This window comes from Etheostoma spectabile, chromosome 12, assembly GCF_008692095.1.
Source record: "Etheostoma spectabile isolate EspeVRDwgs_2016 chromosome 12, UIUC_Espe_1.0, whole genome shotgun sequence".
NCBI lineage: Eukaryota > Metazoa > Chordata > Actinopteri > Perciformes > Percidae > Etheostoma > Etheostoma spectabile.
Window position 1 is genome coordinate 33,838,678 of NC_045744.1, and position 17,579 is coordinate 33,856,256.

General features: G+C 38.2%; 1 protein-coding gene across 1 annotated transcript in view; it reads left to right on the forward strand.

Annotated features, from left to right (window-relative positions):
- Positions 1 to 17,579, forward strand: part of LOC116699836 (protein ECT2) — a 79,538-nt gene that overhangs the window by 16,153 nt on the left and 45,806 nt on the right. The window contains exons 4-7 of the mRNA XM_032532624.1: positions 6,617 to 6,727; positions 7,462 to 7,558; positions 12,618 to 12,699; positions 15,237 to 15,315. Coding sequence (XP_032388515.1) covers positions 6,617 to 6,727; positions 7,462 to 7,558; positions 12,618 to 12,699; positions 15,237 to 15,315 — 369 coding nt within the window. The remainder of the gene's footprint in view (positions 1 to 6,616; positions 6,728 to 7,461; positions 7,559 to 12,617; positions 12,700 to 15,236; positions 15,316 to 17,579) is intronic.

A 17,579-nucleotide genomic window follows, 5' to 3' on the forward strand; every position in this document is an offset into this window, starting at 1 on the left:
ATAAACAGTCTATTTCCTAAAACGCATATTGTGCTTGGATACAATAAAGAAGTGTCTATGACAGTAGGCTGCGTCCACACACACGGCGGTCACTGTCACTCCCCCAAACAATCCTGTACTGAAGGTGGCGCGTGAAACTGATTGTCCTCCATGTGGTGGTAGTCAGACACTACAAGCTTGTCCCTCATAGGCTCAAATGCGTAACGCCATTAAAATTAGTAATTTTTGTGTGTATACAATTGCTGTAGCCGTTGCCTATATACATTCACAGGTCCTACCATGCCAGTGACGTCTTCAAAATTTTCAGCGTTCTAATACTAACAAACACAATTTTTGTGTTGCTTAAAAAAAAGCTGTATTGATTTGTTTAATTAAAATTTTTAGTGTTATCAACATTCATTCTTTCAGTTCATCTTTACGCTATTTGCAGCTCCTTAAATACAATGACAAGCAGTTTTATAGACGAGGCATTTTCATTTTCATTTGGACTCACAAACTTTCTTGCTATAGTTCCAAGCACACATAGAGCAACGTGTTTCCACTTTCAAAGTGTATGGCAATATTTTCAGCTAAGTCAAAAAGTTAAAACATGCTTTGAAAGTTTAAATCTTTCTATTGTCTAGAAGAGCAGTCTTCCAGCACTCTGTTTGTGGGAGAGTGACAGTACATGGTCTGCACGTGTCCTGTAGCTTCTACATCAACACAGATCTGGCTGTGGACGCCTATCTGTAAATAATGCTGGGGAAAAAACTATCGGCAAATGCAGCAGCCGCGTCTCGACCGATGCTCGTAAAAACGGAAATATCGTCCGGCTGATAAATCGGTCTATCACTACTCAAAATACTTCCAATAATGAAAACAATGGGTAATTATGTTCACTATAATAGACTAATTTTAGAACACACCTACACAATTATTTTCATGTGGGCTTTTTCAACTTAATGTTGTTAACCCTATTGACATCTGTGGTGTTAGTGGTCAATATTGACCCGTATTGGATGTTGGTTAGGAAAAATTTAAGTCTTTGAACAAGAATACACATCTAATGAAGAGGAGGGTCCAAATGACCCAGATCCTAAAAAAGGTTATTTAAATGAAAAATAACTTACATTTAATGGTCGTCAAGCCCTTATTCAAAATTCAAAAAGCTAATATGTTGCCATGTTAGAAATTTGATTGATTTGATTTTAATTGAAGACAGAGTGTATGATTTGTCAGTAGAATGAGTTTTGTATATGTATTCATTGGGAATGAAAGATTTGTTGGATAATTACTTTTTAGCCAGAGGCACTCTGAACCTTCTTTCTGATGGTAATAGCTCATAGCTTAGGGGGTTGGATTTTATTTCCACTGTTTGCATATAAAGATCAGGTTTTTGTGGAATGCCTAGGATCTTAACAGTTTGGTTGGCTATCCTAGCCAGGTTTCTCTTGCATTTGTTGTTGGTAGGAAGCTGTACCAAGATGTGATGTTGAAAGCGATGACAGAATCAGTGACTATGGATATAATTTAAGACTAAATATACTCTGGATAAAATGACCTGCCTCATTAAAATCCAATAAGCTTTGTAAGGGGGACCCATGCACTGTTGGGCCTTTTTGTAAATTGTGTCAACATGCAGGGTGAAGGTGTGACAGTGGTCAATCAAAGTACCAAGGTACTTGGAACTTTCAACTTGTTCCACTACTTGCCCTTCCAGTCTCAATGGTGTGGATAGTCTACCCCTATGGCAACACAGTACCTTGGTCTTGGTGACGTTAAGCTCCAGTGAGCTTCTCTTAAAGTGCCATTGTGTCGACATACTGCTTGTAAATGGACAGGGAGTCGTCATCAGTGAGGTTGGCCACCAAGGCCATGTCATCCGCATACTTAAATAGCTTTAGTCAGTTGCTGCGGCTTGTGATCTCATTTGTACAGATAGGAGAATAGGACAGGTGACAACACACAGCCCTGAGGCACTCCGGTGGACTTAAACCCATTTACCCTCACATGCTGTAGTTGGTTTAGGGTCAGGTACATAAACAAGGATCACAGTTATTTGTTGGAATTCACGAGGTAGATAGTATACATAATGACACCACCATAATTTCATAGTGGCCGGAGTAGTGTCCCACGAACAGTGTAATTTGTTGCCTCCTGTCATTAACAGCCATGCAAAGACAGCCCCTGACTAATTTCTATGTTCTCTCCGTGACCCGATCATAGCAAATTAATGTGAACCCATTAATGCTTAATGCAGTGTCTACAGACAACCATGTTTCAGTGAAAGAAAATAAACTTCCGTTTCAATTCTGAATCGAGCTTTACCAGTGTGGAAAGTTCATCCATCTTATTGCGCAGTGATCGCACATTTGACAGAGTGAAAACAGGTAATAGTAGCTTACTTCCTCGTCTTCTTAACCTGTTCCTAATTCCACCTCTCAAACCTTGTTTCCTCCGTATCCTTTTCCTTAACAGGATTTTTGTAAAAGATCTAGTTGGCCTGTTATTGACTGGCGAGCTTGAAGCTTCAGAAGATCCGCTCTAGCATAGATGCATCTATTCAATTCAATTTTATTTATAGTATAAATTTATAACAAGAGTTATCTCAAGACACTTAGTTACAGATTGAGTAGGTCTAGACCCCACTCCAGAATTTACAAGGACCCAACAGTTCTAGTAGTTTCCTCCAGAGCAAGCAACAGTGCAACAGTGGCGAGGAAAAACTCCCCTTTGGGAAGAAACCTCGGACAGACCCAGGCTCTTGGGAGGCTGTTTCTGACAACCGGTTGGGGTTAAAATGAAGAGTGGCAATAACAGTCCCGAAAAATATGAGTTTGTAGTAGTTCTTTGAAGTAGTTCGTAGCAGGGCACTGTGCGGCATTACAAGGCACAGCAGGACGTAGCAGGCTGTAACATGGCATCACAGGACGTGGAGCAGTACCACGGCAACAGCTGCAACCTTGATTTTGGAGCCTCCCTGATCCGAGGAAACATGCTGGGGGAAAAAGAACATAAGGACTCCGGGGAATGACTCCCCAGAGCTAGGTTAGTAACAAGCATTTCTGGGACATGGATGCACACAAAATGGGAAGATGGAAAGATAAAGGAGAGAGGAGCTCAGTGTGTCGAAGGAAGGCCCCCACTGTCTAAAACCAGTACAGCATAACTAAGAGAGACAGGGTAAAGAGAGGAGCCTGGTCCGGCTAGAACTCTCCCCAACCGGATCAGGCTGTATGCCCTGCCTCTCTCTAGTTTTATTATATTAATGATTATATGATAGATAAATCTGACAACTATGACGAGAAGCAGGTGGGCCAAGTTAGGCGGACGCTGCGACTCACTCCCTAACTATATTCAATTCAATTCAATTTTAGAGGTGCTCAGTGCATCATGGGAAGTCCCCCAGCAGTCTAGGCTTATAGCGGCGTAACTAATGGATGGTTCAGGAATTTCCTGAGCCAGTCCTAACTATAGGCTTTATCAAAGAGGAAAGTCTTAAGCCTACTCTTAAATGTGGAGAAGGTGTCTGCTTCCTGAACCCAAACTGGAACCTGGTTCCACAGGAGAGGAGCCTGATAGCTGAACGCTCTGGCTCCCATTCTACTTTTAGAGACTCTAGGAACCACAAGTAACCCTGCATTCTGGGAGCGCAGTGCTCTGCTGTGTTATTATGGAACTATGAGCTCTTTAAGATAAGATGGTGCCTGACCATGAAGAGCTTTGTAGGTGAGAAGAAGGATTTTAAATTCTATTCTGGATTTTACAGGAAGCCAATGCAGAGAAGCTAAAACAGGAGAGATGTGATCTCTTTTCCTGGTTCCTGTCAGAACACGTGCTGCAGCATTCTGGATCAGCTGAAGAGTCTTTATGGACTTTTTTGAGCAGCCTGATAATAGAGAATTGCAGTAATCCAGCCTAGAAGTAACAAATGCATGGACTAATTTTTCTGCATCATTTTTAGACCGGATATTCCTGATTTTTGCAGTATTACGTAGGTGAAAAAAGGCGGTCCTTGAAATTTGCTTTATGTGAGAATTAAAGGACATGTCCTGATCAAAGATAACTCCACGATTCCTCACAGTGGTGCTGGAGGCTAGGGTGATGCCATCCAGAGTAACTATCTCATTGGATAATGCGTCACGGAAGTGCTTGGGCCCCAGAACAATAAATTCAGTTTTAGCTGAGTTTAACATTAGAAATTTACAGGTCATCCAGGTTTTAATATCCTGAAGGCACATTTGAAGTTTAGCTAACTGATTAGTTTCATTTGGCTTGATTGATAGATATAATTGAGTATCATCTGCATAAAAATGAAAGTTTATGGAGTGTTTCATGATAATATTGCCTAAAGGAAGCATATATAAAGTGAACAGGATTGGACCGAGCACAGATCCTTGTGGGACTCCATAACTAACTTTGGCGTGCAAGGAGGATTCATCGTTAACATGTACAAACTGAGATCGATTTGATAAATAAGACTTAAACCAGCTTAGAGCAGTTCCTTTAATGCCAATTAAATGTTCCAATCTCTGTAATAAGATAGAATGGTCAATGGTATCAAATGCAGCACTAAGATCTAATAACACCAGTACAGAGATAAGTCCTTTGTGTGATGCAATTAGGAGGTCATTAGTAATTTTCACAAGTGCTTTCTCTGTGCTATGATTAACTCTAAATCCTGACTGAAAATCCTCAAATAAGCTGTTGCTATGCAGTATGTCACACAGCTGTTTGGCAACTGCTTTCTCAAGAATCTTAGAGAGAAATGTAAGGTTGGATATAGGTCAATAGTTGGCTAAAACATCTGGATCAAGGATGGGCTTTCTCAGAAGAGGTTTAATTACAGCTACTTTAAAGTACTGTGGTACATAGCCTGTTAATAAAGACAGATTTCAACACCATATACCAGAACAAGATCGAGATTCGATTTATTGATCAAGATTTGCCCATCGAAACTCTCATTACTTGATGGAGATTGGGTTTTAGCGTCTGCAAATGGAAATCTGTCAATTTTCCATACCTCTTACACAAGGCCTGCACGATATTGGAAAAATCTGACATTGAAATGTTTTTTCCCCCTGCAATATATATTGCGATATGAAAAAAGAAAAAGTAATTTTTAAAAGATGACATAAACAGCTCTATTTGGAAACAATAAATCATTCTCAACTACTGCAGTGGTTTTGTAGAGGAGTGCATCTACATAGAAGAAAAAAAATGGAAAAGGATCTTTTCTAATGTGAACCATTCTTGGTTGAACTTTAATGCTTTACAAACACCAAAGCAAGTAAGCTACTCTTCTGAAGTGATTTTGGAGAGTGATAGTTCATATAGTACTATCAATTCAGGCTACAGTGTATGACAATGACTGCATGTTGCTTCCTCTGAATTTCAGGTTGTTGTCGACTAGCATGGCATAGCATGTTTGTTTGATAAATGCACTAGAAACAAACTCTGTGTATCCAAGAACAATTAAATCAGTGTAAATGACGTTAGATCAGACACAGACTTCTGTAGTAGATTAGTGTTACGGTTCGGAACCGCGATGCTGGAAACATAACGTTAGTTGGGACAGACAGACCCTTTGTTTCTTTAGGCTAACTATATTAAGTTTAGCCTGGCTGGTAGCAGCTTTCTGCGGGGGAAATGGCCGGGAGACATTGTGATCATGTTGAATTAATCAGGTGATTTAGTTCGTATTTTCATCGAACATAAAACACTGACTAGGCTACCCACTGAAAACTATGCGCAACACGTGTCAGCTGCAGCTGCCGCCTACAGCACTTTTCTACACACGGAGAGCCACCCTTCCCATAACAATAGACCCCGTCGGACTAACGTGACATACACATGTTGGCCACATGGCTACCTGTCTTAAAGGGGAGGGGTTTGACGGTAATAATCTTGTAAAAGAAGAATGATAAGAGTTTACTTTTCTATCAAACATCAAAAACGGATAAGCGTCAACATCGCAACATCCTGAGATGTGACTTTTGCGCATGCGCACATCGCAATGTAAATGCTAAAACACAACATCGTTCAGTCCTATCTTACACCCATTGCCATTGTTGATAAATGTTTATTTATAATTAAGTATATTGTCTATAGCCTTCAATCATAAGTTGCTCAAACAGAGGAGTGCCCCGCGTCTTATTGCCCTGTCATACCCAAGGCAGAGCACCAACATTCAAGTTAATTTTGAGTCAAAAGGTATTGATATCCTGCGAGAAGGCCGGTGTTCCCAGGATTTTGGGGTAGGTTGTGTGTAGCCTGTGTGGTGTAGTTGGACACCGTTGAGCTAAATCATCAACAAAGCAGCCCTCAACTGCCAATATTCTCTGCCGACCCAAAACATCACGTATGTCGTTTTTTTGGGGGGGTGGGTTTCTTTGTGTTAGAATAACCATGTCTGAGGATATCATGAGGCATTGTTCCTATAAAAAAGTAAATGATAGTTTTTACACATCTGAACTTAAATGGGTCAAAATAATTGACCCTAAAACCACATAAGGATTAAACAAAAAATTGTGATTCAAATTTTTTTTTTTTTTCTTTTATGTAAAACCTCATGCTTGTATCTGTGGGGGGCTTCCTTTTGATGATTCTGACCTGTTCTTGTCTTCTCTCTTTCCAGTCTAAAGAGTTGGTGAAGGCCTACCCACCTTTTGTCAACTTTTTTGAAATGAGCAAGGAAACAATTGTTTCTTGTGAAAAACAAAAGCCTCGCTTCCATGCTTTTCTGAAGGTATGATCTTTGCATTTGTACTGTATGTTTGTTTGCTTGACTGGTGGATGTCATGTAAAGTTAGGTTTTGCGTAAGATGCTTTCAAAAAGTGGCAATAACAAACGGGAAAACCTGATATACATGACACTACTTTACAGCAACACTATAAGTATAGACTTGTCAATTAGCACATCATTAATGTACATCATCTCTGTGACACAGTCCCAATCTGTTAGGCTTGTGTTCCTTTAAAATTAGGTAAAGTCTACTTCTTGGCAGTTGTATAGGACGAAAATAGTTTTTTGTTCCCTCTATATGACTTCTCATTTAACTTGGTTTCTCTACCATCTACTGCTATTGGAAATTTCACTGCCTTTACATGCATGCACAAGAGGGTAACAGTCAGTGTCATTACGCAAGTTGATTTCTTGAATGATAATGAAGAAACCAGTTTTCCATTAGTTGGGTAGGGTATTAGAAGAAACTCACCTACATTTCTCCTCGAGAACACTGATGTAATTGTCTTTTTACAAGTATGCATGTGCAGGACAAAAGACTTCACACAGGGAATGTAACACTGTGACAGCTGAATGGAGGGATAAAAAAAAAAAGTCCTTTTAATTAGATAGACTTGAGCAAATTGAGCTTTATTTTTTTGGCAGTTAGCATGCAGTCCAAACTTTTGTTTCTCAATTCAATGAGTCGCTTAGGTTTAGTCATACACACATGCTACACTAATGCTTTCATTCTACAGATCAACGAGGCCAAGCCAGAGTGCGGCAGGCAGACCCTGGTGGAGCTGCTGATTAGACCTGTACAGAGACTCCCCAGTGTGGCCCTTCTTCTTAACGGTAATACGCACACACACTCACACACACCTTCTTTCATGTCTTAAGTTGTCCTTTCAAAGGAAGATCTAAAATGCCCCAAAATATAATCTTAAAAACAAAACATGTACAGAATAGGTTTGTCTGTGAATGGGAAAGCGGCAGTCAATTCTTCAAAAACTCTGACATCAAAGAGCGGATACGAGAGGACAGGGTAGCCCGTCTATGAACTATTTGATTACCTGTATCTAAAGACACTGCTCACATATGTCATAGTATAGTTCTTTAGTGCACTTACATAACTGCAGTGTGAAACCAAAACTAACCAAATCAAATGTGTACAATGTAGCAAAAACATTAACCTTGGTCAAAACCTTGGTTCAGACTTTTAGGTGTGAAAAGTACGTTGGCCGACAGGGGCACCCTGCAACTTTAAAAAAAAAAAAAAGGATTTTACAGAGTGGTGCAAGTCGACTTTTATTAACATTAACGTGGCAAAAACTAAAGAAATGCTAATTGATTTTAGAAAGAACCCCCCCATCCTCTCTTCTACTCATTAATGATCAAGCTATAGAAGTGGTGGAATACAAATACAAATACCTTGGTATTATAATCGATGACAAACTCACCTTTGAGCCACAAGTTGATGCTGTCTGTAAGAAATTACATCAATGCATGTTTTTTTTATCGTAAAATTCGCAATTTCAATGTCGATAAGACTTTTAGGAAGATGTTTTATTGTTTTATTGAATCGATTCTTTTGCCTTTGTGAGTTGGTTTGGGTCCTTCACGCTTAAAAACAAGAACAGGCTGCAAAAGATAGTTAAGGTGTGTGGCAAGATTTCCCACAACCCTCTGACTGACTTAAACTCTGTCTATGAGACAAGGTCCCTCAAGAAGGCCCAATCAGTCCTGGCCGACCCCTGAACAGCTGCTTCATTTTGTTGCCGTCTAGCCGCAGATTCACTCTGCCTAAATGCAGGACAAACAGACACAAAAACTCTTTTGTCCCTGCTGCTATAGGCTTTTTTAATAAGTCAATGTGAGGTGTGGACTTCCTTGTAGTACGTAATTATTTTGTTTCGAGATGTATGGCTGTTGTCTTGCATAACCTGTGTGTTATTTGTGTTACATGCTGCTGCACAAGAAATTGCCCCCGGGGATAATAAAGCCTCCTTGAACCTTGAACCAACTTAAGAAAACACATGCAATTAGACAAAACGCAAGCAAGTTATTATTATTAATCAACCTGTACATGAATTGACTTTCAGACCAGTTTGAGCAATTAGCAGCTCCAGGCCTCATACTCCTATACAGATTAAATACCTGCTTTATGCTGATGACCTTATTTTGGTTTTTCCAACCAGAGATTTCAATTTGATTTATTTAATTGTATCAAGAATGCCTTACACATGAAAAGACATCAAATACAATCGAGGATAAAAACGCCAAATAACACCTGTCAAGCAGAACTGGGACGTTTCCCATTACTGTTAGATATACTGTACAGAAACAAGCTATTACATTTTGGACGCATCTTAATTTTAAAGCACTAAAAACGCAGGAGCTGAATCCTGAAAACAGTGCCCTTAGTCAGCTGATGAGGTGAGCAGGTGAAGCTAAATAACCAGGCCTCCATCAGCACTGATTTAACACAACAGAACAAAACAGATTATGAATCATTCAAAAGATAAATATTTAGAACACTGGAAAAGTCAAACAAAAACACAAAGCAGACTAAGTTGTTGTTTGACTCTTAACAGAGGATGTAAATTGGCTGAGTATCTGCACACTATCAGAGATCTAAAGCAGATTCTGACTAAATACGGGCTTAGTGACCACCAACTAGCCGTAGACAGGAAGACTCAGACATCGCTGTCCATAGAGGAGTGTAAATGTGCTTACTGCTCAACGGGGGAGATAGAAACATAGATACACTTTCTCCTCCACAGTGAAAAATTAACTTCTCTTTGCACTTTGGAAAAATAGCCAAAAAAATAACAAATTTCCAAATGTTAACATCAGAAAAGAAGATGGAAGTTCTCCAAGGAGAAGAGACAGCCGCTCCACTGGCAGCTAAATATGTATCTGCCTACCAACAACCTGAGGGAATCACCACTATAACATTCCAACATTACACATTGGTTTAGTATTGTACAATAACTATATTATACGAAACTGTTATATTGTGTTCTGTATTTGGTGTGTTGTATAACTATCAGTGCAGCATAGAATCGATGTGAAACCTACGGTATGTATTTAATATATATATATATATATATATATATATATAATATGCATTTTCTGTAAACAGCTTTGGCAACATGTTTTCTTTTTTCATGGCAATATAAATACAAGGCTTAAAGTATTCCGGCCCCGTGCCGGATCTCCACCGTGCGGCCGTGAGGAGAAATAAATAAATACAGTACATTTGGGAACCTGCGTGCGGTTTTATATTTTCGAGTCAGTTTATTTCACCTACCAATAATAGAGGAACGCAATGCAAACTAACGCAGAGCTTGAAGTACTCGGGGCTGGTGCTGGATTTCTGGGGTTTGACCATTTTAGAAAAATAAATTTTAAAAGTCCACATGGATTTTTTTTTTATGCGTTTGGTAGGGCTGCACGATTATGGCCAAAATGATAATCACAATTATTTTGATCAATATTTTGATCGCGATTATTCTCACGATTATTTGTTGATTTTAACCAAAACAAATTTTATCGTCACGTAGGCTATTTATAACTGCGAGAGTGAGTGTGATGGACGCTACTCACAAAGAGACAGCTGACTCATTATGAACGGGTCCAGCACGGGTCAAATGGCGGATACACACGTGCTGTGTATGAAACGTCTGTATCGTCACTGCGCTGCATTTTTATGAACTATGATATTCTCGTAATGGGTCACATCTCTGGTCCAGCAGCTCCGTCTCACACGCTATTACTCTACCAACTGAAGTCAGTTGCATTCAATAACTTCTTCTGTGTTCTTCGCCAAATTTGATTGTGGGAAGTCAAAATCGTGATCGCAATTAAAATTCGATTAATTGTGCGGCCCTAGCGTTTGGTTTAACCAATTATCAAACTTCCATCGACCACTGAAGTTGACAAGTTCTAGCCAATCAGATGCAAAGGAGGGCGGGTCCTTGCCAAAAAGCAAGAGTGTGGTCTCCATGGTAACGTGGCTAAAAAATACAGCTTTAGTTGAGAAAGGAGTTTGCAAACAAATGGCGCTGGGCATGAGCGTATGTTCAAGTAAGATACTTACAGTACGGCAGCAGCGGTAAGAAAGTGCTTGCTAGTCATTAGATGCTAGCTTGTCACAAAGCTTCGTTCTGTACACTGTCATACGAGTATGTGTGACAGAATGCATGCCAGGATTTGTATCCCCTGAGTTTAACTGGTGCCCTTCGAATTGTTTAACTGCTGCACTTTAAATTTACCTCTTTAAATGAAACAAATGGCGACGTGGAAGACTAAACAGGGTTTTCCATTGTAACATGGGTCTCAGTTACCTACATAAATACGTATATTTGTCTGGTACATTAAGGCAACTTGTGAATTGTTTATATAGTTGTTTTAATATTGTGGATTAATCGACAGTTTTCCATGCACCATAGCTGCATAAAGGCCGACTGATAGGTCTATCTAGCCTCCCTGTCCTCTAATGTAATTTCTGTTTTAATTTAGTTTAGTTTAATAAGGCTTTTCAATTAACCATTTTTCCCACCTGTCTACCATATGAGTTACATAGGAGGTAGGCTGCTCAAATTATCAGGCCGTTTTCACCTGATATTTAATGTATCCCATCCCCTGAAATGCAAAGGGTCTGCCCTGTCATCATGAGTGTTATTCTCTGTTTACCAGGTCACAATAAACAACCTGAGACAATATGGAGAGGTCTGTTGTTTAATAACAAAAGTTACATAGGGGGATGGGATACATCAAATATCAGGTGAAAACTGGCCTCATATTTTGGGTCCCGCTACAGACCGTTGAGAAAGACGGGTTCAGACCAATGATTTAAACACTGGATATAAGATGTCTTGCCTCGTGGAAATACGTTTGTCAACCTACTAACATTATTTACCGAAGGAGGCTGACAGCGGAGCTGTATTCAGTTGCCCACTTTTCTACAACAACCTAACTTAGCTGTTGCCATGGTAGTGTTTATACAACTATCTTAAAATTATGTTTTGAGAGGAAAACAATGTTAAAGTTGTATGTGTCTTCTTTTGATTTAATTTAATTTTACTACTTTGCACAAGCAAACTTTTGTCAAGTAAAATAATTATAATACTGTGAAAGCCGTGAGGGCATGAGACGTGAGCATAAACTGAATATTATTAATATGTTATATTAATAATTATATTATTTTAATATATGGACAGGTGGCATGAGAAAGGAGGTCTCCAGGCGGCAGCCATACCCAACACTTATAAAAAGGGCGCTCGCTCCCTGCGGGGTTGAAGATCAAGCTGTTCCACTTAGCGCTCCCTCTAGAGGCCTGGAGAACCGTTGTGTAGTGTTTTTTTTTTTTTTTTTTTTTTTTTGCATTTGTTTTCGGGGTTGTCTGCTTTTTGTTTTACATCGGTATTTTTTCCGGGTTTGTGTGCTTTTCTTTTTGTATAGTTTCTGTATTTACAGCGTATTTATGTATTTGGTTGTGTGTATTTGCAGAGTGTTTGCTGAATGTTGTGCATGTATTGTCAAATTAATGAAGGTGTTTTCCTAATTTGCGTGTTTTGTCTGTTTGCATGTTTTCTTAAGTTGCAGGGCATTTGCCTCTGTCAGACACCATAGAAAAGACCATAAAGGTTTTTTTTTTAATGTGGATTTGCAGCCTGCTTGATTTTTTTTTTTTTTTTTTTTGATTTTTTTTTTTTTTTGTGGTTGTAAAAAAAACCTTAAATGCAATGACAGAAGTGAGGGGACAGTCAACGAGAGAGCGTTCTCCTGTTGATACCTGTCTATAATTTCTATTTCTTGTTCTTTTCCTCTCCCCCTTTCTCTACAAAATGTTCATCTTTTCCTGCATGTCTACTCCTTAACAAACTTTCCCTTTGTTCCACTATTTCAGACATAAAGAAGCATACTCCAGATGATAACCCAGACAAGATAACACTGGAGAAAGCCATTGAGTCGCTGAAAGAAGTTATGACGTAAGTTGGCATGACCTTACCTTTCTTTTATGACGATCACACAGCTAGCAATATTTGATTATTTCAAACACCTCATGTGAACACTCATATCTCCTATTAAGTCTTGAGCTTTATATAGGTTTAATATAAGTAATAATAATATAATAATATAGGTAATAATATAGGTGATTTCAATTATAGATTTTGTTTAAGATTTATAATCCTTGACATATCTGAGACCAGGATTTGATGAACTCTTTGATATGTCATTGCATTTTCTGATCTTTACGACGAAAATGTGCACTTCCAAGCAGTGAATGGCTATTGTAGAAGATAATGAAGATACAGTAGTAATATAGTAAATGATTCAGGGTTTTTCCTGGCTCAGAATGGTATGACATTATTACTGGTGTTCTTTAATTTAGGCAAGGTTTGCCACCGTTACACCCTGAAATGCTGGTCAAAAAGCTGAACTTATAAAAATAATGAAATAATTCATCCACTTTGTCCCCTGTTTTTAGTCTTGAGTAGGAAAGTTAAATTATGGTATTGTTCTTGATATGAAACAAAAATGAGCAGTGAATCCACACAATTAAGTAGATGGAATCAGCAAATGTATGACAGTTTTTCTTGATCAGGGGTTGGCAATTAATTTTCCTAAGGGGCCACATGAGAAACAGGGACTGTTGGGGAGGGCCGGACAAATAGGCTAAACTCAATTCTGCTCAATATTAATTGTATCTCTTTATAACGAGCAGTACATTTTAAGGTCTTTAATAAGCTGTAAATAGTAAGTGCACAAATGTTATGATTAGGACATGAAAAAAGTGAAGCAGACATAGCACAAAATGTAATTATGTCACTATTTAATCAACATACAGTACATGAATGAAATTGTGACCAAAATGTCTGTTTTTTGCCAGTTTTCAATGAACAGCATTCAATTAACAAAGTGCTATTACTATTTTGTTTGTAGTCTCGCTACAGAATTAGCTTTTTTTTTAAACTTTTGTCTTGAAAAGAACATTAAAAAGTGATGCGGACATGCCGCAATTCCTCAAATAAAAGCCAGGGCCTTTAGTTACCTGAACCGCAGAAGTTACCCAGCTTTTATTTGAAGCAGGCTTTTATTAGTGGCAGGCCTTTATTTCTAATTCCATCTGTTTGATGAGTATAGTTTTTTTATACAAACCGTTTTGAATGAAAAGCCGTAGCGTTCCACTGGACAAAGATCATTAATTCTTTAAGAAAATATCACCACAGTCAGAAGGACAACAGAACAATTTGAACTGAATTTTGAATCTGTTAAATTAAACTTGAATGCACATTATATGAAAGGCATTTTCCTTTAGATTATCCACACAATTTTTTTTCCGGACTTAATTTGAGGCCGGCCTTTATTTGTCTGTGTTGACCACGCCCCCAGCCACTATCAGAGTCTTTATTTGAACAATTATGGTAGTACAAAATGCCAACATTATGTCACTATTTTGCATTTCATATGCAAATAGGCCCTCGCCTTGCAGTTTGGATTTTAGTTCATTCATTAGTGCAGTCACATCAACAGCAAATTGCAAGCAAGAACTCTCTGAACTCTCGAAGTTCTGCTCTAAACTTTTTAAAGCACTTTGCCCAGGCTGAGCCACCTGACAGCTGTGAATCTCCAGGTTTCCCGCATAGTCATTGATCTTTCTTGTTACGGTTCGCCTGGAAAGCGGCACATTCTCAAACGCCTATTTGTTCTCTGGGCATATTAGCGCAACAGAGTCCACCAAACACTCTTCAATAAATTCCCCTTCAGAAAATGGCTTACGGTTTTTGGCAATCTTGTGGGAGATTACAAAGCTGGTCTTAACTGCTTCATCTCTGGATGTGCAACGCTTGGTAAAAAGCCTTGTTGCTTTTGCAGTTTAACTAGCAAATATTCACATGTTCGTGTCCGGGTCAAGTTGTATTTCTCTGCGTGTTTAGTAGTAGTAGTCTTGGCGATTCAAATTATACTGCTTTAACACAGCAATCCTTTCTCCGCAAACTTAGGACACAGCTTTACCTTTGACTTCAGTAAATAAATACTTTGAAGTCCATGTTTGGTTAAAAACTTGGTACTCTGGATGAATCTTTATTTTTTTCCCCATGAGCTGACATTTTTGAGGGATAACAGTTCATTTGCGTCTATGCTAACATCTTGTGAGCTCAGTTCGCGGCTCTCTAACACATTGCAGTTCTTCTACTTATTTTAAATTGCAACTTGCAACCAGAGAAGAAGAAGCTGCATACGTTGCCGCAAAAAAAGCAACGACACCGTTCAAAATAAAAGCAATGCAGTTGTATTCTATGCAATGCACGTTTGATTACTAACTTCCCATTGACCTCATGCGGGCCGGTTAGGGCTGGATGTGGCCCCCATGCCGTACAATAACAAGACAAGTGATAGATTATCAAAATGTTTATTGACTTGGTTTCTATTGGTCAACTAATTGATTTCTTAACTAATTGTTTCAGTACTATTGACATTAACAATAACATTTTACTTCCCTTCTCCCTTCCCTCTCACATAGTCACATCAATGAGGACAAGAGGAAGACTGAAGGCCAGAAGCAGATCTTTGATGTTGTTTATGAAGTTGACGGCTGTCCTGTAAGTTTGAGGATAGCTGGTGTTAAAGTGTCTGTGGTTGTGTTGACCAACCAAGGGCTTTAACATTGGCAGAATTTAGGTAATACAGATCTGAGGTCTGGAAAAAAAATCACTAGCTACAATAAAAAATAGCATTGGGTTTTGTCATGGGACTGATGATGACCTTATGAATTCCATTTTTTAAATTTGTATCAGGAGAAATGTAAACAGCAACAAAAACACTCATATTCTCTGGTCAAAAAATATGACTGGCATCTTAACATAAAATTTGACATTAAGAAAACATCTATTAACTTTGATTAGTTTTGAGTGCCAATCATTGATGTACAGTGGTGCTCAAAAGTTTACATACACATGCTTAAGTTGACTAAAAAGAGGAATAAAAAAATCATGTTTTGGAAATTTATTTTAATACCTAAATTAAAAAATGAGGTAAAATCCAACCTTTAAGGACACCAATTTTCTTTGTGAATGAATAACGTATTGTAAATAAATAAATGTTCTTATTTAAAATACAGGGGTCATAAGTATACATACCCCTATGTTAAATTCCCATAGAGGCAGGCAGATTTTTATTATTAAAGGCCAGTTATTTCCTGGATTCAGGATATTATGCATCCTGATAAAGTTCCCTTGGCCTTTAGAATTAAAATAGCCCCACATCATCACATACTCTTCACCATGCTTAGAGATAGGCATGGTTTTATTTCAGTTAGACTAATACCTGGTTTGATTTGCATTGAGAGATGATTTTATAGAAAGTATCCCATGCCTATCTCTAAGCATGGTGAAGAGTATGTGAGGATGTGGGGCTATTTTAATTCTAAAGGCCAAGGGAACTTTATCAGGATGCATAATATCCTGAATCCAGGAAATAACTGGCCTTTAATAATAAAAATCTGCCTGCCTCTATGGGAATTTAACATAGGGGTATGTATACTTATGACCCCTGTATTTTAAATAAGAACATTTATTTATTTACAATACGTTATTCATTCACAAAGAAAATTGGTGTCCTTAAAGGTTGGATTTTACCTCATTTTTTAATTTAGGTATTAAAATAAATTTCCAAAACATGATTTTTTTATTCCTCTTTTTAGTCAACTTAAGCATGTGTATGTAAACTTTTGAGCACCACTGTAAACACTGAGTCAGCCTGCCCTTGTCTTTACAAAGTTTTGCCTCCTGTCGGCGCTAAATACAGTCTGCCTGTCAAGTACAATAACTTGATCTGGGACTACGAAAGATGTGGACACAACAGTCTTATTTCATCCATTTAATTTTCCTGCGACTGAACATTTGGAATAGTGTTAGGTCCATGCTAGGTTGGCTAAGCTGTATGCCTATCTATGGATTTTCCATTAGTACATGTTTGTGTATCTGTATGTGCTATTGTGCTGGCATTAGGCTATTATTTTCTTTTACTGGCAAAAGAAAACTAAGAGTAGCACTGTTTTCCTCGTACAGCAATGTTCCAATTAAGTGCAAAAAAGTGAGTAGTCAGTTTTGGCTACATTTCTTTTGATTTAGTAAACAATCGAAAACTACTTAAAACCAACATATAAAATTTCAATCTGAAATATTACAAATATAATTATATATAATATTTTTGCTTCTTGTTGAATGTGGACACAAAAGACAACATGATTGTTTTTGGTACAGCAGCTACAGCTCAGCTAATGCTAGCGCTGTTAACAGTAGACAAACAAACGTTACTACTTAGCTTGCAGGCTGCACGCGTGTACTCAAGCCAGTATGAGTCTGTATTTTCATATTCTATGTGCTTTCTAAATGGCACCTGTTTAGGTGATGAAAAAGATTTGAGTTTCCCGTCCTGCTTGGCACCAACTGCTGACATTACTTAGACTTATCTGCTCCTCGTCACTTTGGTGAAATCCTAACTATTTTTACACAACTGAGGTTTTGTAACCCTTTTTTATCAGTGTCTTTTATCAAGCTTGAGAGGATAACGTGATTTTAATGTTCATGTCAGTTCTTCTCTATAAGGCCAATCAGATTTCTTTTTTTATATATTTTAATATTTAATGCTCAAATGCAGCCTGTTATTAATATGTACTACACTCCTCAGGCTTATACATTGTCTGTTCACTATGAGCATGTAGTTGTTGTACATTCTGTCCACAAGAGGGACAACTACTACTACTTGAAAACTAAGCCAAACGGTGCTGTCACTAATATTTTAGTGATTTTATAAGCAACCTGTTTCTTGCAGATTGTCACATTACTGACAGGGCTTGTTATTA